The 22,901-nt window shown below is 46.5% G+C and overlaps 3 protein-coding genes across 3 annotated transcripts; 2 read left to right on the forward strand and 1 right to left on the reverse strand.

The window, feature by feature from the left end:
- Positions 1 to 1,181: 1,181 nt before the first annotated feature.
- LOC310903221 (pancreatic alpha-amylase-like) lies at positions 1,182 to 6,219 on the forward strand. The gene is made up of 10 exons (XM_083845982.1): positions 1,182 to 1,364; positions 1,982 to 2,128; positions 2,349 to 2,546; positions 3,410 to 3,640; positions 4,087 to 4,220; positions 4,308 to 4,430; positions 4,545 to 4,644; positions 4,804 to 4,925; positions 5,035 to 5,160; positions 5,902 to 6,219. Exons 1-10 carry the CDS (start codon positions 1,197 to 1,199, stop codon positions 6,089 to 6,091), a joined length of 1,539 nt encoding a protein of 512 aa, XP_083702108.1. The 5' UTR covers positions 1,182 to 1,196; the 3' UTR covers positions 6,092 to 6,219.
- Positions 6,220 to 10,699: 4,480 nt separating this feature from the next.
- Positions 10,700 to 15,729, reverse strand: LOC310903218 (pancreatic alpha-amylase-like). The gene is made up of 10 exons (XM_083845978.1): positions 15,498 to 15,729; positions 14,735 to 14,881; positions 14,314 to 14,511; positions 13,307 to 13,537; positions 12,727 to 12,860; positions 12,517 to 12,639; positions 12,303 to 12,402; positions 12,022 to 12,143; positions 11,787 to 11,912; positions 10,700 to 11,045 (listed from the first exon to the last, which is right to left on the reverse strand). Exons 1-10 carry the CDS (start codon positions 15,663 to 15,665, stop codon positions 10,856 to 10,858), a joined length of 1,539 nt encoding a protein of 512 aa, XP_083702104.1. The 5' UTR covers positions 15,666 to 15,729; the 3' UTR covers positions 10,700 to 10,855.
- Positions 15,730 to 17,863: 2,134 nt separating this feature from the next.
- Positions 17,864 to 22,901, forward strand: LOC310903220 (pancreatic alpha-amylase-like). The gene is made up of 10 exons (XM_083845981.1): positions 17,864 to 18,046; positions 18,664 to 18,810; positions 19,031 to 19,228; positions 20,092 to 20,322; positions 20,769 to 20,902; positions 20,990 to 21,112; positions 21,227 to 21,326; positions 21,486 to 21,607; positions 21,717 to 21,842; positions 22,584 to 22,901. The coding sequence occupies exons 1-10, from the start codon at positions 17,879 to 17,881 to the stop codon at positions 22,771 to 22,773; spliced, it is 1,539 nt and encodes a 512-aa protein (XP_083702107.1). The 5' UTR covers positions 17,864 to 17,878; the 3' UTR covers positions 22,774 to 22,901.

Below are 22,901 nucleotides of genomic sequence, written 5' to 3' on the forward strand. Positions count from 1 at the left end.
ACCAGAAAATCCCTGACACTTAGTGAATAACCGTGAGAAAAGCAAGAAGTCCACAAACAGGCATACCCACTCCAAGAGAAAATGTCATTACACTTTGTACCTGAACTGCCTCGAGTATGTTCTTTCTAAACTAGCCATGACATTCCATATGCGTCAGATACATTCTTGTCTTTCCCAGAATTTGTGTTCAAGGATGAAATGCAAAAGCACGTCCCATTTGCCCACCTGTTCATTTTCATGTCATAGACCTTACTAGAGGTCTTTTTCCACTACAAAAAATGAATTAGTATATTGCCTTTATTTTAACTAATAGCAATGGCACATTGATTGGTGGGAATCTTTGCTTCATTGGTTTGTACCTTCAGTACACAGGCACAGTAGAAGACAAATATTTCTAAATGGGAGCAAGAGGGAAAAAGGATTCTAACATCGTAAGTAAAAGGACTCAATTCATTCTACCAAAAAATATGCACCAGCTCCACACATGACCTTGTCTACTCTTCAACAACAAGCAACCAGTGAGGTGATTACAAATTGTGATTAAGAGGATAGTGAGAACAAACTGATTGTTTGTCATTAGTGGCAAGATCAACCCAATGCATCTGAGGTCAAATTTTAAAACACCATTCCCTCTAGGCTTGTCTTAAGCTAATGGTAAGTGATTCAGCTGTTCAAGTCTCACAACGTGCTGTGTGATGCATCTGCTATTGACTGAGAGTGGCTGGTGTGGTAGCCAGGTGTGAGCTGGGATTAATCGTGAGCGCTAGATGCCTCTGAATGCTGATGCATTCATTCGTTCTCTGAGAGCTATTAGAGTTCCACTTGTCTTTTAATTCCTTTCCTTTCCTTTTACGTTCCAGAGCTCCCCTTGAGGGTCCACGTGTCACGCCTGGGCTAACTTCTGATACATTATCTTTGTTTATATGACTGGAAAGAATAAAGTCCCAAATTTGGGTGCGCTGCGCACAGACTGCTTGATTTATGATAAGGCATAAACATTATGAAAAGGTATTTCATCTTCAGCTGTGGGGCAATTTGGGAAAAAACAAAACGGAAGAGTGATACCCAGCTCGCTAGCCAAACAATAACTGATAGAGTTTATCTCTGAGAAATCTGTCAGCTGCAATAGGAACTTAGTCATCTTGCAGGAGTATAAATGGCCAGTGGAGAGACCACAGCCTTATGCTGAAGGCACCATGCAAGTTCTCCTTCTCCTCGCGGCCGTAGGGCTTTGCGGGGCGCAGTACAACCCCAACACTAAGGCTGGGAGGACATCTATTGTACATCTCTTTGAATGGCGCTGGGCCGATATTGCTCTTGAGTGTGAACGCTACTTAGCTCCTAATGGATTTGGAGGAGTTCAGGTACGTTGTTTCCTGCCCGTAGGTAGTAAAAACTGCTTTGTAGCATTTGAGTAATGAACCGCAGAAGGCCAGAATCGGAGACAGCCAGCTCCGAGTAACTTTGGTGTGGAACGTGGGGATGGAAGTAGTAAATGCTGTTAGGTGCAACCAGAGATCCTGCCGGCCTGGGTAGAGTGTCTCTCCAGCAGACCAGCTGCAAAGGTGCATGCTTTCCCCTGATGGGCTTCCCTTGGAAGGCTAAGTTTTCCTCTTCCCTTTTTACCGAGGCAAGTGTCTCAGCGTGGAGTTTTGGCTGTCCAAAGGATGTCTCTATTCCAGACAAAAGTAGTTCCTGTGGCTTCAGCCCTGCCATGCGCGTGTCCTTGGACAGCAGGCCCAGGCTGGACGTGAGCAGCCCATGGGAACAAAATCTAACTTCCTTGTCACCAGTCTACAAGACTGACATCTCGCTGACCCAAGCTTGTGCTGCAGGGAGGGAGAGAGAGCGCGAGAGACCGGGTCTGGCTCAAAGCCTGTCTCTCATGGAAATCCAGGACTAATCTTGGTGCACATTTTGCACATAGAACTTGAAATAAAAACTACTGATTTCTTACTGAGGTCCACCATCTCACCTGCAGGTTTCTCCTCCAAATGAAAATATTGTCGTTACTAACCCAAACAGACCCTGGTGGGAAAGATACCAGCCCATCAGCTACAAGATCTGCACTCGATCAGGAAACGAAAATGAATTCAGGGACATGGTGACCAGATGCAACAACGTTGGAGTAAGTGCCTTTAAAACATGTAACTGATACAGCGAGCAGTGTGGTTGCAGCTGAAGGAAGTCACTGCTCCTGTCCTCAAAGGAGGCATAAATGGAGAATGTGAAAGGGGAAAATGAAAGTGAAAGGGGAAAAAGGTCGAATTAACAGTGATGCGATAAAGCTCTGACTGTCGCTTCCCAGTGCTACAAAGCATACTGAAGTGCAATCACTACTTTTCCAGGTTTATATTTATGTGGATGCTGTTGTCAACCACATGTGTGGGGCTGCGGGTGGCTCAGGAACCCATTCTACCTGTGGAAGTTATTTCGATGCTGGGAGCGAAAGTTTTCCAGAAGTGCCGTACTCTAGCTGGGATTTCAATGATGGCAAATGTCACACCTCAAATGGAGAAATCCAGAATTATGGAGACATGTACCAGGTAAATTTCTATGGGAAAACTGTGAATTCTTTTTTAACCTGTTGTGTAAAGATTACCGTAAGGCCACACAAACGGAGTAGTTTACCACAGATTCAGCGCTTCGCCACCTGACCAGTGAATACAGTGGTGAGCGTCATAGGCTTCTCTTCAGGGAAGGTACTTGTGGTGCACAGTATTGTAGGCACTGAGAAATCACAAACCTGCCCCACACGTTTCATGTGGGCATGCGCAAGAGTGTGCGCCTGAACTGATGGAGCCCAAAGCACTCAGCTGCACCAGTGAGCTCTTCCTTACGGCTGGTAAACTCAGCTGAGCCTGATAAGGTGCCGCCTGCAAAACTCGCAGCAGTACAAGATGCTACCCTGGCTGCACGCGGTAGTCTTTTTGTACATGGAATGTGTGGCAGTTCTTTCGCAAGGTCACAGCTCAGCCTTCAAATGCTTTGCAACGATACTCAGTGCCTATTCCCACACTGAACGCTGATGACATCAAGATGGGGAGGTGATATATTATTCAGAGCTGCTCTGTAAGCTGCTGCATGGAGTGAGACCACAGTGCTATCCAATACCTTCTTCTTTCTCCTTTCTCCTTTCCCATTTGTCCCTTTCCTTTCTCCTTTTGTCTTTTCCCTTTCTGTTTTCTCCTTTCTCCTTTCTCCTTTTTCCTTTCCCATTTTTTTCATCCTTTTTCAGTTCCTTATTTCCATTTCCTTTGTCCTTTGTCCTTCATCCTTTGTATAATTTCTTTGTCCTTTTCTTTTTCCTTTGTTTGCTCCTTTTACCTTTGTCCTTTGTCCTTCTTCTTTACCTTGCTCCTTTGTCCTTTCTCCTTTTCGTTTACCTTACACGTTTCTCCTTACACAGGTCCGTGACTGCCGCTTGAGTGGTCTTCTTGATCTGGCCCTGGACAAGGACTATGTACGCTCAAAAGTTGCAGAGTACATGAATCACCTCATTAGTATTGGTGTAGCAGGCTTCCGGATTGATGCTGCCAAGCATATGTGGCCTGGGGACATCAAAGCATTTCTGGACAAGCTGAACACTCTGAATACTCAATGGTTTCCTTCAGGAACAAAACCGTTCATTTACCAAGAGGTAATCGCCATGATTTTCCTTTCTGCCTCTCTTTCTGACTAAGTTTGTGTTTGTGTCCTTTTTACCTTCCTCCTCCTGAGAGGTGGCAGTGATGCCATGGGCCTGTTCCTACACACCAGGAAAGGCTGAGCTCTGCAGTCCAGTGGGCGAGTGATAACTGCCCTTCAGAAATGCAAGACGCCTTGAAATCTATGTCGGGATTTCTAATGGTCAACTCACCAGGAGGTGGTAGGCGGCAACTTAGGGCAACTCTACAGCCCCATCTTTCCACATGGTTATATCATGTATTGTACCAACTTTTGGTTGATCTGCCTGGCAGAAATGAGTGTCCTGGGCAATGCATTTCTCTCGATCTAAAGCATGAGGTGATGTTGCCGGCGGTATGCTGCAGATTTTTTGTCTCTGTGGGACTGGAACAGATGATTACCTTCTGCTTCCTGTACTAGGTAATTGACTTGGGCGGCGAGCCGATCACAGGCAGTCAGTACTTTGATAATGGCCGAGTGACCGAATTCAAATACGGTGCAAAACTGGGGACAGTGATCCGCAAGTGGAATGGAGAAAAGATGTCCTACTTAAAGTAAGGGTGACCATCCTGCAGCTTGCCTAGGATACGCTGGATGTGCAGCTTGGCGGGGTAGATTCAAGTCTTTGTGTTTTTGGCCAGGAACTGGGGAGAAGGCTGGGGCTTTGTGCCTTCTGACAGAGCCCTGGTCTTTGTGGATAACCATGACAACCAGCGGGGGCACGGGGCTGGTGGAGCTTCCATTCTAACCTTCTGGGACGCCAGGTAAGGAATGCTGGGCTGTCTGGGTGATGCCTCTTCCTCTTGCTGATTTGTTTGTCTGTTTGTTCCCCGGCACGCTTTCTCTTGCCACATCTCATTATGCTTTTGGCCCATCAGGCTTTATAAAATGGCCGTTGGTTTCATGTTGGCTCATCCGTATGGGTTCACACGTGTGATGTCAAGTTATCGTTGGACAAGAAATTTTGTAAACGGGCAGGTAAGTTTGTAACGCTGAAGATTCACGTTTGCTAAACTTCTCAAGTGATTTCTCTGTCACGTGTTGGATTGGGTGGGTGGAAATTAGATGCGTCATCCTTCCCGCTTTTTGCTCTGCGTTTTCCAGTAAGAACTTTCAAATGTCTCTTTTCAATAAAAGGATGCCAACGACTGGATCGGACCACCTAGCAACTCGGATGGATCAACAAAGTCTGTTACAATCAATGCGGACACCACCTGTGGCAACGACTGGGTTTGTGAACATCGCTGGCGGCAAATAAAGTAGGAGACTCTGGAGCAAAACGCAGTAAAAGCAGTGACTTTTGCATCATGAGCCTCTTGGCTGTGGAGCTCTTGCAACTCCAGTGACAGCCATTCCTTGCATTTTCAGGAACATGGTTATCTTCCGTAATGTGGTAGACGGCCAGCCTTTCTCAAACTGGTGGGACAACGACAGCAATCAAGTAGCTTTTGGCCGTGGCAATAAAGGCTTCATCGTCTTTAATAACGACGACTGGTAAGTCGGTGGGAGAGACCGTATCCGCGAGGAGAAGCATAGCTCCCCAACCGGAACACTGAAAGGGCTCAGGTGTTGGGAAGGGGGATGTCCTTGAGCTAGAGCACAGTCAGGTGAATAGAGACTATCGAAAGCAAGGCTAAGGTGTCTGAGTGGAGTGTCTGAAGATGTACAGATTGTCCGTTAGCATCTTGAGCGTCCCATTCCTGCGGTCTCCCTCACATATCATGTCATCTCCAGTACACCCACGTATGAGTTCACATTAGAAGAGGCTGAGGCTGTGGACAGAGCAGTGCCCAAGGACGTAAGCCGTAGGAGCTGAAGTTTTGGTAGTTCTCAGGAGAGGAGGCACTCTCTCATTTCCCTCATCCAAACTTGCCAATCCAATCCAAGCCAGTCCAAGCCAGTTCAACCCTAATGGATTGAACGATCATCACAATTAGGATTACCTTTAGCAGCATGTGTCCTGTTGTGAAGCTCTTTTATGCTTTGATTTTGTCCTGTCCTTTTCTTCCAATGAAAACAACTCCTACAGCCTGAGCTAGATTCGCGCAGTGGCACCCCAGTTCTGGAGGGCCAAAAGAGAGCGCAGGGAGAGAAGCAGGGTCAGGCTCAGAACTCCCTTGCATTACATTGCCCTTCCAAGTCATGCAATAGCATCAGCTTCAGAATTCCTTTACCCAGTTTGAAATACCTGTTTTGAAATCAACGGAGAAGCAGCGTTCACTGATTTTCACACAGGTACATGAATACCAATTTGCAAACTGGTCTGCCTGCTGGTACCTACTGTGATGTTATTTCTGGACAAAAGGAGGGCAACGCATGTACTGGAAAGCAGGTGTATGTTTCCGGGGATGGAATGGCTAACTTCCAGATCAGTAACAGCGACGAAGATCCATTTGTTGCAATTCACGTTGATGCCAAGTTATAACTTCAATCAGAATTTGTTTCTCTCCTGTCGGTCTGTATGTATGCTGTTTCCCCCATTTGCGATTCCCTGGTGTTCAAGAATGAGTGATTCTCCATACCCAGTGAATAATAAACGGCAATCAAACTGAAGAGTGATGTCTTTTCTGCTAACGAACGGGATCGTAGTAGCATTATCACGTCATAACCAGGGGCAATACCACTGGTAGCTCTTAAGGCTACCAAGAGAGCACTGCATTTCCCAGATCACAGAAACACAGAAGAAAATAAAAAATAAGACAAAAGAAGCCAGCACCTGAGGAAGTTAAAATGCTCTATTTCCAAGGCTGATAGGTGCACGCATAGCCATAACCTGGAGCAGGCACATTGTGGCAGGCAGCTGCAAGCAGTGCCTCTGCTTGCTGGCAGTAGGTCCCTTCTCTGGGGCAAAGCCAACGTGGAGCCCAGGTCAGCAGATGAAGCTGGGCTGTGCCAATCCATTACTCCAGCCTTTGACATCATTCAAGCCAGTGAGTGGCGTGGTTCACACTCAGTTTATGTCGTTTAGCAAACAAAAGCTCAATTCTCCCACCGTTATCCCCAGTGGCTTGCTGCGAATTAACATTCATGCTTGCTATTCCACCTGTAAATGTGAAGTGAGCTGCATCACCTTGCAGGGTCACCAGGTGATCAGGCCCTGTTAGCATGGTTTTATGAAAGGCAGGTCCCGCTTGACTAACCTGATCTCCTATGACAAAGTGACATGCTGGGTGGATGAGGGAAAGGCTGTGGATGTGGTCTACCTTGACTTCAGTAAGGCTTTTGACACCGTTTCCCACAGCATTCTCCCCAAGAAACTGGCTGTTCTTGGCTTGGACTGGCGTATGCTTCGTTGGGTTAGAAACTGGCTGGGTAGCCGGGCCCAAAGAGTTGTGGTGAATAGAGTTAAATCCAGTTTGAGGCCGGTTACTAGTGGAGTCTCCCAGGGCTCAGTACTGGGGCCAGTCCTCTTTAATATCTTTATCGATGATCTGGATGAGGAGATCGAGTGCACCCTCAGTAAGTCTGCAGACGACACCAAGTTAGGTGCGTGTGTCAATCTGCTCAAGGGTAGGAAGTCTCTGCAGGAGGATCTGGATAGGCTGGACCAATGGGCTGAGGCTAGCTGTATGAAGCTCAACAAGGCCAAGTGCCGGGTCCTGCACCTGGGGCACAAGAACCCCAAGCAGCACTACAGGCTGGGAGATGAGTGGTTGGAAAGCTGCCTGGCAGAGAAGGACCTGGGAGTACTGGTTGATAGTCAGCTTAATATGAGGCAGAAGTGTGCTTGGGGGGCCAAGAAGGCCAACAGCATCCTGGCTTGCATAAGAAGCAGTGTGGCCAGCAGGTGTAGGGAAGTGATTGCCCCCCTGTACTCGGCTCTGGTGAGGCCGCACCTCGAGTACTGTGTTCAGTTTTGGGCCCCTCGCTACAAGAAGGACATCGAGGTGCTCGAGCGAGTCCAGAGAAAGGCAACGAAGCTGCTGAGGGGTCTGGAGAACAAGTCTTGTGAGGAGCAGCTGAGGGAGATGGGGTTGTTCAGCTTGGAGAAGAGGAGGCTCAGGGGCGACCTTATCGCTCTCTATAGGTACCTTAAAGGAGGCTGTAGAGAGGTGGGGGTTGGTCTGTTCTCCCACGTGCCTGGTGACAGGATGAGGGGGAATGGGCTAAAGTTGCACCAAGGGAGGTTTAGGTTGGATGTTAGGAAGAACTTCTTTACTGAAAGGGTTGTTAGGCATTGGAATGGGCTGCCCAGGGAAGTGGTTGAGTCACCATCCCTGGAGGTCTTTAAAAGACGTTTAGATGTAGAGCTTAGTGATATGGTTTAGTGGAGGACTTGTTAGTGTTAGGTCAGAGGTTGGACTAGGTGATCTTGGAGGTCTCTTCCAGCCTAGATGATTCTGTGTGATTCTGTGTGATTCTGCGCATAGCCAAGCATCGCTTAGTGCTCTACCACAGTGCAAAGTTTAAAGCTCCGTTTATTGACAAGGTGCACTTTAAAATCAGTCTATAACCTTCACGGTTTTGGAGCTGATCAGATGGAAAAAAAAAAAAAAAAAGAAAAAAGAAAAGAAAAAACACATAAAAAAAGAACAACAACAAAAGAACAGCAGAAGAAAACCATCTCAGACAGAGATCTCTAATTTAGAGCGCGGAAACTGCAAGCTATCCCAAGGCTATTCTGATCAAAACGAGTGTTGCAAAAGAGCACTCTTAATTAAGCTTATCCATTTGCTAGGAAGTGTTCTCTGGAAATGGTGACCATCAATAATTTGTTCATGACATATCTCATGAGTAAGACAACTGTTTTCTTCCAAGCAAACAACGCTAAGTCATTCGCTGTCTGTGCAGATGTGGCTTGACCAAAATCTTTCACTGCCTTCTGTGTTGCCTTGTGCTATCCCTCACTGCAAGCAACAGGCTCCCGGCAGTCAAGCAGCAAGTGGAATGGGGAGCCAGCCTCTTTCAAAGGGGCAGGAGTGCTCCCTGGCCTGATCCCAGGGGCAAAAGACAGGTTTGCAATGGATATCCGGACAGAGACTGGAGCACAGCGTATGCTTGTCTCCATGCTGCATTACGTTGTTGTAAAGTTTTTTTGTTTGTTTGTTTTGGTTGGTTGATTTTGGGTTTGGTTGGTTGGTTGATTGTTGTTTAGTTTTGGTTCTGGTCCATGTTGACATTCAGGTCTAACACTCACAAACTGGGTGTTTCTCTCCTAACTATGAGACAGACATTACCTAACCCCAAATGTAAAATTCTAGCCATAAAGACTGCAAGTTCTAACCACCACAGCTTTTGTGGAAAATGATTGAAATGACATACATCCTCCTGAGGTGTCCATAAATAACAGGCAACAAAGGCATGCAGATGTCCTTCTTGTACTAAGGGGCCCAAAACTGAACACAGTACTCAAGATGTGGCCTTGCCAGAGCAGAGTACAGGGAGCGATCACCTCCCTGGTCCTGCTGGTTACACTATTCCTGATACAAGACAGGATGCCGTCGGCCTTCTGGGCCACCTGGGCACACCGCTGGCTCATGTTCAGGTGAGCATTGACCAACACCCCCAGATCCTCTTCCTCTGCACAGCTTTCCAGCCACTCGGCCCCAAGCCTGTGGCGCTGCATGGGGTTGTTGTGGCCAAAGTGCAGGACCCAGCACTTAGCCATGTTGAACGTTATCCCATTGGCCTCTGCCCGTCAAGCCAACCTGTCCAGGTCCTGCTGCAGGGCCTTCCTACCCTCTGGCAGATAGACACATCCCCCCAACTTGGCATCCATCATCTGTCAGATGGATATGTCTTTGCTTGTGATCATGTCTGAAACCAAATTTGCCCTCATGTTGGACTGTAGCATTTATTTTATGTGATGTAGAAATTGAAGACCAGCTCTACACTTACCACTGGAATTAAATATTATATAAACACATACAAATATGATTTGTGCCTTCAGACTGGTTCACAAATTCCAAGTTGAGTATGCCTGAGAAAGACATGCATTCCACATTTACCTTTGGAACAGCCAGCATGGATAATAGTTTGCAGCAAAACTTAATGATACCACTTCATATAAATCAGAAGAAATAATAATGAAGAAAACAGTGCTAACTAATTCTGAAAAAGTTGAAGATCCTTCAAAAGCAGTGAACAGTTTGTCCGGCAGATTTTGAATTCACTTAAGAAGACAGTGACAAGATTTATTTTCTTTGATGTGGTATATAGTTCTACAATGAAAAAGACAGCTAAGGCTGACTCTTCAATTGCTACATCACATAAAACAAATGCTGCACTCAAATATCATGGAAATTTGGATTCAGGAATGATCACAGGCGTCTCTGTATTCTGCATGCCTTTGTTGCCTGTTATTTATGGACACCTCAGGCGGATGTATGTCATTTCAATCATTTTCCACAAAAGCTATGGTGGTTAGAGCTTGCAGTCTTTATGGCCTCACTTTTACATTTCTGGTTATGAACTGTTTGTCTAATAGCTAGCATAGAATCATGCAGTTTGTGAGTGATAGGCTTCAAGTCAACATGGGCCTGAAGCAAAACTAAAAAAAAAACAAGCAACAAACAAAACAACAGAAATTAAAAAATAATAAAAAAAAATAAATAAAGAGGTGGAACAGCCTGTGGAACAGCCAGCACGGCCGTTAGTTTGCAGCAAGCCACTGGGGATAATGGTGGGAGAACTGAGCTTTTGTTTGCTAAAGGACATAAACTGAGTGTGAACCATGCCACTCACTGGCTTGAATGATGTCAAAGGCTGGAGTAATGGATTGGCACAGCCCAGCTTCATCTGCTGACCTGGGCTCCACGTTGGCTTTGCCCCAGAGAAGGGATCTACTGCCAGCAAGCAGAGGCACTGCTTGCAGCTGCCCGCCACAATGTGCCTGCTCCAGGTTACGGCTATGCATGCCCCTATCAGCCTTGGAAATAGAGCATTTTAACTTCCTCAGGTGCTGGCTTCTATTGTCTTATTTTTTATTTTCTTCTGTGTTTCTGTGATCTGGGAAATGCAGTGCTCTCTTGGTAGCCTTAAGAGCTACCAATGGTATTGCCCCTGGTTATGATGTGATAATGCTACTACGATCCCGTTCGTTAGGAGAAAAGACATCACTCTTCAGTTTGATTGCCGTTTATTATTCACTGGGTATGGAGAATCACTCATTCTTGAACACCAGGGAATCGCAAATGGGGGAAACAGCATACGTACAGACCAACAGGAGAGAAACAAATTCTGATTGAAGTTATAACTTGGCGTCAACGTGAATTGCAACAAATGGATCTTCGTCGCTGTTACTGATCTGGAAGTTAGCCATTCCATCCCCGGAAACATACACCTGCTTTCCAGTACATGCGTTGCCCTCCTTTTGTCCAGAAATAACATCACAGTAGGTACCAGCAGGCAGACCAGTTTGCAAATTGGTGTTCATGTACCTGTATGAAAATCAGTGAACGCTGCTTCTCCGTTGATTTCAAAACAGGTATTTCAAACTGGGTAAAGGAATTCTGAAGCTGATGCTATTGCATGACTTGAAAGGGCAATGTAATGCAAGGGAGTTCTGAGCCTGACCCTGCTTCTCTCCCTGCGCTCTCTTTTGGCCCTCCAGAACTGGGGTGCCACTGCGCGAATCTAGCTCAGGCTGTAGGAGTTGTTTTCATTGGAAGAAAAGGACAGGACAAAATCAAAGCATAAAAGAGCTTCACAACAGGACACATGCTGCTAAAGGTAATCCTAATTGTGATGATCGTTCAATCCATTAGGGTTGAACTGGCTTGGACTGGCTTGGATTGGATTGGCAAGTTTGGATGAGGGAAATGAGAGAGTGCCTCCTCTCCTGAGAACTACCAAAACTTCAGCTCCTACGGCTTACGTCCTTGGGCACTGCTCTGTCCACAGCCTCAGCCTCTTCTAATGTGAACTCATATGTGGGTGTACTGGAGATGACATGATATGTGAGGGAGACCGCAGGAATGGGACGCTCAAGATGCTAACGGACAATCTGTACATCTTCAGACACTCCACTCAGACACCTTAGCCTTGCTTTCGATAGTCTCTATTCACCTGACTGTGCTCTAGCTCAAGGACATCCCCCTTCCCAACACCTGAGCCCTTTCAGTGTTCCAGTTGGGGAGCTATGCTTCTCCTCGCGGATACGGTCTCTCCCACCGACTTACCAGTCGTCGTTATTAAAGACGATGAAGCCTTTATTGCCACGGCCAAAAGCTACTTGATTGCTGTCGTTGTCCCACCAGTTTGAGAAAGGCTGGCCGTCTACCACGTTACGGAAGATAACCATGTTCCTGAAAATGCAAGGAATGGCTGTCACTGGAGTTGCAAGAGCTCCACAGCCAAGAGGCTCATGATGCAAAAGTCACTGCTTTTACTGCGTTTTGCTCCAGAGTCTCCTACTTTATTTGCCGCCAGCGATGTTCACAAACCCAGTCGTTGCCACAGGTGGTGTCCGCATTGATTGTAACAGACTTTGTTGATCCATCCGAGTTGCTAGGTGGTCCGATCCAGTCGTTGGCATCCTTTTATTGAAAAGAGACATTTGAAAGTTCTTACTGGAAAACGCAGAGCAAAAAGCGGGAAGGATGACGCATCTAATTTCCACCCACCCAATCCAACACGTGACAGAGAAATCACTTGAGAAGTTTAGCAAACGTGAATCTTCAGCGTTACAAACTTACCTGCCCGTTTACAAAATTTCTTGTCCAACGATAACTTGACATCACACGTGTGAACCCATACGGATGAGCCAACATGAAACCAACGGCCATTTTATAAAGCCTGATGGGCCAAAAGCATAATGAGACGTGGCAAGAGAAAGCGTGCCGGGGAACAAACAGACAAACAAATCAGCAAGAGGAAGAGGCATCACCCAGACAGCCCAGCATTCCTTACCTGGCGTCCCAGAAGGTTAGAATGGAAGCTCCACCAGCCCCGTGCCCCCGCTGGTTGTCATGGTTATCCACAAAGACCAGGGCTCTGTCAGAAGGCACAAAGCCCCAGCCTTCTCCCCAGTTCCTGGCCAAAAACACAAAGACTTGAATCTACCCCGCCAAGCTGCACATCCAGCGTATCCTAGGCAAGCTGCAGGATGGTCACCCTTACTTTAAGTAGGACATCTTTTCTCCATTCCACTTGCGGATCACTGTCCCCAGTTTTGCACCGTATTTGAATTCGGTCACTCGGCCATTATCAAAGTACTGACTGCCTGTGATCGGCTCGCCGCCCAAGTCAATTACCTAGTACAGGAAGCAGAAGGTAATCATCTGTTCCGGTCCCACAGAGACAAAAAATCTGCAGCATACCGCCGGCAACATCACCTCATGCTTTAGATCGAGAGAAATGCATTGCCCAGGACACTCATTTCTGCCAGGCAGATCAACCAAAAGTTGGTACAATACATGATATAACCATGTGGAAAGATGGGGCTGTAGAGTTGCCCTAAGTTGCCGCCTACCACCTCCTGGTGAGTTGACCATTAGAAATCCCGACATAGATTTCAAGGCGTCTTGCATTTCTGAAGGGCAGTTACCACTCGCGCACTGGACTGCAGAGCTCAGCCTTTCCTGGTGTGTAGGAACAGGCCCATGGCATCACTGCCACCTCTCAGGAGGAGGAAGGTAAAAAGGACACAAACACAAACTTAGTCAGAAAGAGAGGCAGAAAGGAAAATCATGGCGATTACCTCTTGGTAAATGAACGGTTTTGTTCCTGAAGGAAACCATTGAGTATTCAGAGTGTTCAGCTTGTCCAGAAATGCTTTGATGTCCTCAGGCCACATATGCTTGGCAGCATCAATCCGGAAGCCTGCTACACCAATACTAATGAGGTGATTCATGTACTCTGCAACTTTTGAGCGTACATAGTCCTTGTCCAGGGCCAGATCAAGAAGACCACTCAAGCGGCAGTCACGAACCTGTGAAAGGAAAAAGGAGCAAGGTAAAGGAAACGGAGAAAGGAAAAACGTAAAGGAAAATGAAAAGTAGATAGGAAAGAGTCAAAGTATGAGGGACAAATGAAAAGGAAAAGAATGAAAGAAATGGGAAAGGAGAAAGGAGAAAAGAGAAATGAGAAGGGAGAAAGACAAAAGGAGAAGGGATAAAGGAACAAGGAGGAAGAAGAAGGTATTGGATAGCACTGTGGTCTCACTCCATGCAGCAGCTTATAAAGCAGCAGTCAGTAAAATATCACCTCCCATTCTTGATGTCATCAGTGTTCAGGATGGGAATCTGCACAACGTATCATTGCAAAGCATTTGAAGGCTGAGCTGTGACCTTGCGAAAGAACTGCCACACATTCCATGTACAAAAAGACTACCGCGTGCAGCCAAGGTAGCATCTTGTACTGCTGCGAGTTTTGCAGGCGGCACCTTATCAGGCTCAGCTGAGTTTACCAGCCGTAAGGAAGAGCTCACTGGTGCAGCTGAGTGCCTTGGGCCCCATCACTTCAGGCGCACACTCCTGCGCATGCCCACATGAAACATGTGGGGCAGGTTTGTGATTTCTCAGTGCCTACAATACTGTGCACCACAAGTACCTTCCCTGAAGAGAAGCCTATGACGCTCACCACTGTATTCACTGGTCAGGTGGCGAAGCGCTGAATCTGTGGTAAACTACTCCCTTTGTGTGGCCTTACGGTAATCTTTACACAACAGGTTAAAAAAGAATTCACAGTTTTCCCATAAAAATTTACCTGGTACATGTCTCCATAATTCTGGATTTCTCCATTTGAGGTGTGACATTTGCCATCATTGAAATCCCAGCTAGAGTACGGCACTTCTGGAAAACTTTCGCTCCCAGCATCGAAATAGCTTCCACAGGTTGAGTGGGTTCCTGAGCCACCCGCAGCCCCACACATGTGGTTGACAACAGCATCCACATAAATATAAACCTGGAAAAGTAGTGATTGCACTTCAGTATGCTTTGTAGCACTGGGAAGCGACAGTCAGAGCTTTACCGCATCACTGTTAATTCGACCTTTTTCCCCTTTCACTTTCATTTTCCCCTTTCACTTCATTCTCCATTTATGCCTCCTTTGAGGACAGGAGCAGTGACTTGCCTCAGCTGCAACCGCACTGCTCGCTGTATCAGTTACATGTTTTAAAGGCACTTACTCCAACGTTGTTGCATCTGGTCACCATGTCCCTGAATTCATTTTCGTTTCCTGATCGAGTGCAGATCTTGTAGCTGATGGGCTGGTATCTTTCCCACCAGGGTCTGTTTGGGTTAGTAACGACAATATTTTCATTTGGAGGAGAAACCTGCAGGTGAGATGGTGGACCTCAGTAAGAAATCAGTAGTTTTTATTTCAAGTTCTATGTGCAAAATGTGCACCAAGATTAGTCCTGGATTTCCATGAGAGACAGGCTTTGAGCCAGACCCGGTCTCTCTCGCTCTCTCTCCCTCCCTGCAGCACAAGCTTGGGTCAGCGAGATGTCAGTCTTGTAGACTGGTGACAAGGAAGTTCGCTTTTGTTCCCATGGGCTGCCCACGTCCAGCCTGGGCCTGGTGTCCAAGGACACGCGCATGGCAGGGCTGAAGCCACAGGAACTACTTTTGTCTGGAATAGAGACATCCTTTGGAAAGCCAAAACTCCACGCTGAGACACTTGCCTCGGTAAAAAGGGAAGAGGAAAACTTAGCCTTCCAAGGGAAGCCCATCAGGGGAAAGCATGCACCTTTGCAGCTGGTCTGCTGGAGAGACACTCTACCCAGGCCGGCAGGATCTCTGGTTGCGCCTAACAGCATTTACTACTTCCATCCCCACGTTCCACACCAAAGTTACTCGGAGCTGGCTGTCTCCGATTCTGGTCTTCTGCGGTTCATTACTCAAATGCTACAAAGCAGTTTTACTACCTACGGGCAGGAAACAACGTACCTGAACTCCTCCAAATCCATTAGGAGCTAAGTAGCGTTCACACTCAAGAGCAATATCGGCCCAGCGCCATTCAAAGAGATGTACAATAGATGTCCTCCCAGCCTTAGTGTTGGGGTTGTACTGTGCCCCGCAAAGCCCTACGGCCGCGAGGAGAAGGAGAACTTGCATGGTGCCTTCAGCATAAGGCTGTGGTCTCTCCACTGGCCATTTATACTCCTGCAAGGTGACTAAGTTCCTATTGCAGCTGACAGATTTCTCAGAGATAAACTCTATCAGTTATTGTTTGGCTAGCGAGCTGGGTATCACTCTTCCGTTTTGTTTTTTCCTGAATTGCCCCACAGCTGAAGATGAACTACCTTTTCATAATGTTTATGCCTTATCATAAACCAAGCAGTCTGTGCGCAGCGCACCCAAATTTGGGACTTTATTCTTTCCAGTCATATAAACAAAGATAATGCATCAGAAGTTAGCCCAGGCGTGACACGTGGACCCTCAAGTGGAGCTCTGGAACGTAAAAGGAAAGGAAAGGAATTAAAAGACAAGTGGAACTCTAATAGCTCTCAGAGAACGAATGAATGCATCAGCATTCAGAGGCATCTAGCGCTCACGATTAATCCCAGCTCACACCTGGCTACCACACCAGCCACTCTCAGTCAATAGCAGATGCATCACACAGCACGTTGTGAGACTTGAACAGCTGAATCACCCTGGTAATTGGAAATTGGCCTTATGTTTTTTTAGTGTTATTTCACAGTGCCTGCTAGCAGATATTACAGTTTTTCATCACACAATCATGCAGAGTAACTGTTGCTCTACCTGAGTTAAAGTGATGGGTTTCAAGTACTTTCCTGTGGAGCGCCTCCATAGGCTTTCACCTTCCTTTAAATGACCACTGATTTATCTGAGTCAAGGAGAGAAATGCAAAATTAGATGTAAAGAGATAGTGCAGATGGATTTTTGATGTCTGTCATAAAACTGAATTGGAAAGCCAAATGGATCTGTTGCCTAAGCCTCTGCTGGCTTTTCCTGCACTTTCCACTTTCAAAAACCTTCCAGCTTTTGCTTGTGACATGATATGAGGATCTCATTTGGAACTAATATATAACATCAAGTTCTTAGTACAACACTCCATGAGTAAGCTGGAGTCAGGCCCATGATAAAACAACACTCTGTGAGAATTCAAAAACCAGAAAATCCCTGACACTTAGTGAATAACCGTGAGAAAAGCAAGAAGTCCACAAACAGGCATACCCACTCCAAGAGAAAATGTCATTACACTTTGTACCTGAACTGCCTCGAGTATGTTCTTTCTAAACTAGCCATGACATTCCATATGCGTCAGATACATTCTTGTCTTTCCCAGAATTTGTGTTCAAGGATGAAATGCAAAAGCACGTCCCATTTGCCCACCTGTTCATTTTCATGTCATAGACCTTACTAGAGGTCTTTTTCCACTACAAAAAATGAATTAGTATATTGCCTTTATTTTAACTAATAGCAATGGCACATTGATTGGTGGGAATCTTTGCTTCATTGGTTTGTACCTTCAGTACACAGGCACAGTAGAAGACAAATATTTCTAAATGGGAGCAAGAGGGAAAAAGGATTCTAACATCGTAAGTAAAAGGACTCAATTCATTCTACCAAAAAATATGCACCAGCTCCACACATGACCTTGTCTACTCTTCAACAACAAGCAACCAGTGAGGTGATTACAAATTGTGATTAAGAGGATAGTGAGAACAAACTGATTGTTTGTCATTAGTGGCAAGATCAACCCAATGCATCTGAGGTCAAATTTTAAAACACCATTCCCTCTAGGCTTGTCTTAAGCTAATGGTAAGTGATTCAGCTGTTCAAGTCTCACAACGTGCTGTGTGATGCATCTGCTATTGACTGAGAGTGGCTGGTGTGGTAGCCAGGTGTGAGCTGGGATTAATCGTGAGCGCTAGATGCCTCTGAATGCTGATGCATTCATTCGTTCTCTGAGAGCTATTAGAGTTCCACTTGTCTTTTAATTCCTTTCCTTTCCTTTTACGTTCCAGAGCTCCCCTTGAGGGTCCACGTGTCACGCCTGGGCTAACTTCTGATACATTATCTTTGTTTATATGACTGGAAAGAATAAAGTCCCAAATTTGGGTGCGCTGCGCACAGACTGCTTGATTTATGATAAGGCATAAACATTATGAAAAGGTATTTCATCTTCAGCTGTGGGGCAATTTGGGAAAAAACAAAACGGAAGAGTGATACCCAGCTCGCTAGCCAAACAATAACTGATAGAGTTTATCTCTGAGAAATCTGTCAGCTGCAATAGGAACTTAGTCATCTTGCAGGAGTATAAATGGCCAGTGGAGAGACCACAGCCTTATGCTGAAGGCACCATGCAAGTTCTCCTTCTCCTCGCGGCCGTAGGGCTTTGCGGGGCGCAGTACAACCCCAACACTAAGGCTGGGAGGACATCTATTGTACATCTCTTTGAATGGCGCTGGGCCGATATTGCTCTTGAGTGTGAACGCTACTTAGCTCCTAATGGATTTGGAGGAGTTCAGGTACGTTGTTTCCTGCCCGTAGGTAGTAAAAACTGCTTTGTAGCATTTGAGTAATGAACCGCAGAAGGCCAGAATCGGAGACAGCCAGCTCCGAGTAACTTTGGTGTGGAACGTGGGGATGGAAGTAGTAAATGCTGTTAGGTGCAACCAGAGATCCTGCCGGCCTGGGTAGAGTGTCTCTCCAGCAGACCAGCTGCAAAGGTGCATGCTTTCCCCTGATGGGCTTCCCTTGGAAGGCTAAGTTTTCCTCTTCCCTTTTTACCGAGGCAAGTGTCTCAGCGTGGAGTTTTGGCTGTCCAAAGGATGTCTCTATTCCAGACAAAAGTAGTTCCTGTGGCTTCAGCCCTGCCATGCGCGTGTCCTTGGACAGCAGGCCCAGGCTGGACGTGAGCAGCCCATGGGAACAAAATCTAACTTCCTTGTCACCAGTCTACAAGACTGACATCTCGCTGACCCAAGCTTGTGCTGCAGGGAGGGAGAGAGAGCGCGAGAGACCGGGTCTGGCTCAAAGCCTGTCTCTCATGGAAATCCAGGACTAATCTTGGTGCACATTTTGCACATAGAACTTGAAATAAAAACTACTGATTTCTTACTGAGGTCCACCATCTCACCTGCAGGTTTCTCCTCCAAATGAAAATATTGTCGTTACTAACCCAAACAGACCCTGGTGGGAAAGATACCAGCCCATCAGCTACAAGATCTGCACTCGATCAGGAAACGAAAATGAATTCAGGGACATGGTGACCAGATGCAACAACGTTGGAGTAAGTGCCTTTAAAACATGTAACTGATACAGCGAGCAGTGTGGTTGCAGCTGAAGGAAGTCACTGCTCCTGTCCTCAAAGGAGGCATAAATGGAGAATGTGAAAGGGGAAAATGAAAGTGAAAGGGGAAAAAGGTCGAATTAACAGTGATGCGATAAAGCTCTGACTGTCGCTTCCCAGTGCTACAAAGCATACTGAAGTGCAATCACTACTTTTCCAGGTTTATATTTATGTGGATGCTGTTGTCAACCACATGTGTGGGGCTGCGGGTGGCTCAGGAACCCATTCTACCTGTGGAAGTTATTTCGATGCTGGGAGCGAAAGTTTTCCAGAAGTGCCGTACTCTAGCTGGGATTTCAATGATGGCAAATGTCACACCTCAAATGGAGAAATCCAGAATTATGGAGACATGTACCAGGTAAATTTCTATGGGAAAACTGTGAATTCTTTTTTAACCTGTTGTGTAAAGATTACCGTAAGGCCACACAAACGGAGTAGTTTACCACAGATTCAGCGCTTCGCCACCTGACCAGTGAATACAGTGGTGAGCGTCATAGGCTTCTCTTCAGGGAAGGTACTTGTGGTGCACAGTATTGTAGGCACTGAGAAATCACAAACCTGCCCCACACGTTTCATGTGGGCATGCGCAAGAGTGTGCGCCTGAACTGATGGAGCCCAAAGCACTCAGCTGCACCAGTGAGCTCTTCCTTACGGCTGGTAAACTCAGCTGAGCCTGATAAGGTGCCGCCTGCAAAACTCGCAGCAGTACAAGATGCTACCCTGGCTGCACGCGGTAGTCTTTTTGTACATGGAATGTGTGGCAGTTCTTTCGCAAGGTCACAGCTCAGCCTTCAAATGCTTTGCAACGATACTCAGTGCCTATTCCCACACTGAACGCTGATGACATCAAGATGGGGAGGTGATATATTATTCAGAGCTGCTCTGTAAGCTGCTGCATGGAGTGAGACCACAGTGCTATCCAATACCTTCTTCTTTCTCCTTTCTCCTTTCCCATTTGTCCCTTTCCTTTCTCCTTTTGTCTTTTCCCTTTCTGTTTTCTCCTTTCTCCTTTCTCCTTTTTCCTTTCCCATTTTTTTCATCCTTTTTCAGTTCCTTATTTCCATTTCCTTTGTCCTTTGTCCTTCATCCTTTGTATAATTTCTTTGTCCTTTTCTTTTTCCTTTGTTTGCTCCTTTTACCTTTGTCCTTTGTCCTTCTTCTTTACCTTGCTCCTTTGTCCTTTCTCCTTTTCGTTTACCTTACACGTTTCTCCTTACACAGGTCCGTGACTGCCGCTTGAGTGGTCTTCTTGATCTGGCCCTGGACAAGGACTATGTACGCTCAAAAGTTGCAGAGTACATGAATCACCTCATTAGTATTGGTGTAGCAGGCTTCCGGATTGATGCTGCCAAGCATATGTGGCCTGGGGACATCAAAGCATTTCTGGACAAGCTGAACACTCTGAATACTCAATGGTTTCCTTCAGGAACAAAACCGTTCATTTACCAAGAGGTAATCGCCATGATTTTCCTTTCTGCCTCTCTTTCTGACTAAGTTTGTGTTTGTGTCCTTTTTACCTTCCTCCTCCTGAGAGGTGGCAGTGATGCCATGGGCCTGTTCCTACACACCAGGAAAGGCTGAGCTCTGCAGTCCAGTGGGCGAGTGATAACTGCCCTTCAGAAATGCAAGACGCCTTGAAATCTATGTCGGGATTTCTAATGGTCAACTCACCAGGAGGTGGTAGGCGGCAACTTAGGGCAACTCTACAGCCCCATCTTTCCACATGGTTATATCATGTATTGTACCAACTTTTGGTTGATCTGCCTGGCAGAAATGAGTGTCCTGGGCAATGCATTTCTCTCGATCTAAAGCATGAGGTGATGTTGCCGGCGGTATGCTGCAGATTTTTTGTCTCTGTGGGACTGGAACAGATGATTACCTTCTGCTTCCTGTACTAGGTAATTGACTTGGGCGGCGAGCCGATCACAGGCAGTCAGTACTTTGATAATGGCCGAGTGACCGAATTCAAATACGGTGCAAAACTGGGGACAGTGATCCGCAAGTGGAATGGAGAAAAGATGTCCTACTTAAAGTAAGGGTGACCATCCTGCAGCTTGCCTAGGATACGCTGGATGTGCAGCTTGGCGGGGTAGATTCAAGTCTTTGTGTTTTTGGCCAGGAACTGGGGAGAAGGCTGGGGCTTTGTGCCTTCTGACAGAGCCCTGGTCTTTGTGGATAACCATGACAACCAGCGGGGGCACGGGGCTGGTGGAGCTTCCATTCTAACCTTCTGGGACGCCAGGTAAGGAATGCTGGGCTGTCTGGGTGATGCCTCTTCCTCTTGCTGATTTGTTTGTCTGTTTGTTCCCCGGCACGCTTTCTCTTGCCACATCTCATTATGCTTTTGGCCCATCAGGCTTTATAAAATGGCCGTTGGTTTCATGTTGGCTCATCCGTATGGGTTCACACGTGTGATGTCAAGTTATCGTTGGACAAGAAATTTTGTAAACGGGCAGGTAAGTTTGTAACGCTGAAGATTCACGTTTGCTAAACTTCTCAAGTGATTTCTCTGTCACGTGTTGGATTGGGTGGGTGGAAATTAGATGCGTCATCCTTCCCGCTTTTTGCTCTGCGTTTTCCAGTAAGAACTTTCAAATGTCTCTTTTCAATAAAAGGATGCCAACGACTGGATCGGACCACCTAGCAACTCGGATGGATCAACAAAGTCTGTTACAATCAATGCGGACACCACCTGTGGCAACGACTGGGTTTGTGAACATCGCTGGCGGCAAATAAAGTAGGAGACTCTGGAGCAAAACGCAGTAAAAGCAGTGACTTTTGCATCATGAGCCTCTTGGCTGTGGAGCTCTTGCAACTCCAGTGACAGCCATTCCTTGCATTTTCAGGAACATGGTTATCTTCCGTAATGTGGTAGACGGCCAGCCTTTCTCAAACTGGTGGGACAACGACAGCAATCAAGTAGCTTTTGGCCGTGGCAATAAAGGCTTCATCGTCTTTAATAACGACGACTGGTAAGTCGGTGGGAGAGACCGTATCCGCGAGGAGAAGCATAGCTCCCCAACCGGAACACTGAAAGGGCTCAGGTGTTGGGAAGGGGGATGTCCTTGAGCTAGAGCACAGTCAGGTGAATAGAGACTATCGAAAGCAAGGCTAAGGTGTCTGAGTGGAGTGTCTGAAGATGTACAGATTGTCCGTTAGCATCTTGAGCGTCCCATTCCTGCGGTCTCCCTCACATATCATGTCATCTCCAGTACACCCACGTATGAGTTCACATTAGAAGAGGCTGAGGCTGTGGACAGAGCAGTGCCCAAGGACGTAAGCCGTAGGAGCTGAAGTTTTGGTAGTTCTCAGGAGAGGAGGCACTCTCTCATTTCCCTCATCCAAACTTGCCAATCCAATCCAAGCCAGTCCAAGCCAGTTCAACCCTAATGGATTGAACGATCATCACAATTAGGATTACCTTTAGCAGCATGTGTCCTGTTGTGAAGCTCTTTTATGCTTTGATTTTGTCCTGTCCTTTTCTTCCAATGAAAACAACTCCTACAGCCTGAGCTAGATTCGCGCAGTGGCACCCCAGTTCTGGAGGGCCAAAAGAGAGCGCAGGGAGAGAAGCAGGGTCAGGCTCAGAACTCCCTTGCATTACATTGCCCTTCCAAGTCATGCAATAGCATCAGCTTCAGAATTCCTTTACCCAGTTTGAAATACCTGTTTTGAAATCAACGGAGAAGCAGCGTTCACTGATTTTCACACAGGTACATGAATACCAATTTGCAAACTGGTCTGCCTGCTGGTACCTACTGTGATGTTATTTCTGGACAAAAGGAGGGCAACGCATGTACTGGAAAGCAGGTGTATGTTTCCGGGGATGGAATGGCTAACTTCCAGATCAGTAACAGCGACGAAGATCCATTTGTTGCAATTCACGTTGATGCCAAGTTATAACTTCAATCAGAATTTGTTTCTCTCCTGTCGGTCTGTATGTATGCTGTTTCCCCCATTTGCGATTCCCTGGTGTTCAAGAATGAGTGATTCTCCATACCCAGTGAATAATAAACGGCAATCAAACTGAA

This window comes from Anser anser (assembly GCF_964211835.1).
Source record: "Anser anser genome assembly, chromosome: 8".
Classification (NCBI taxonomy): Eukaryota; Metazoa; Chordata; class Aves; order Anseriformes; family Anatidae; genus Anser; species Anser anser.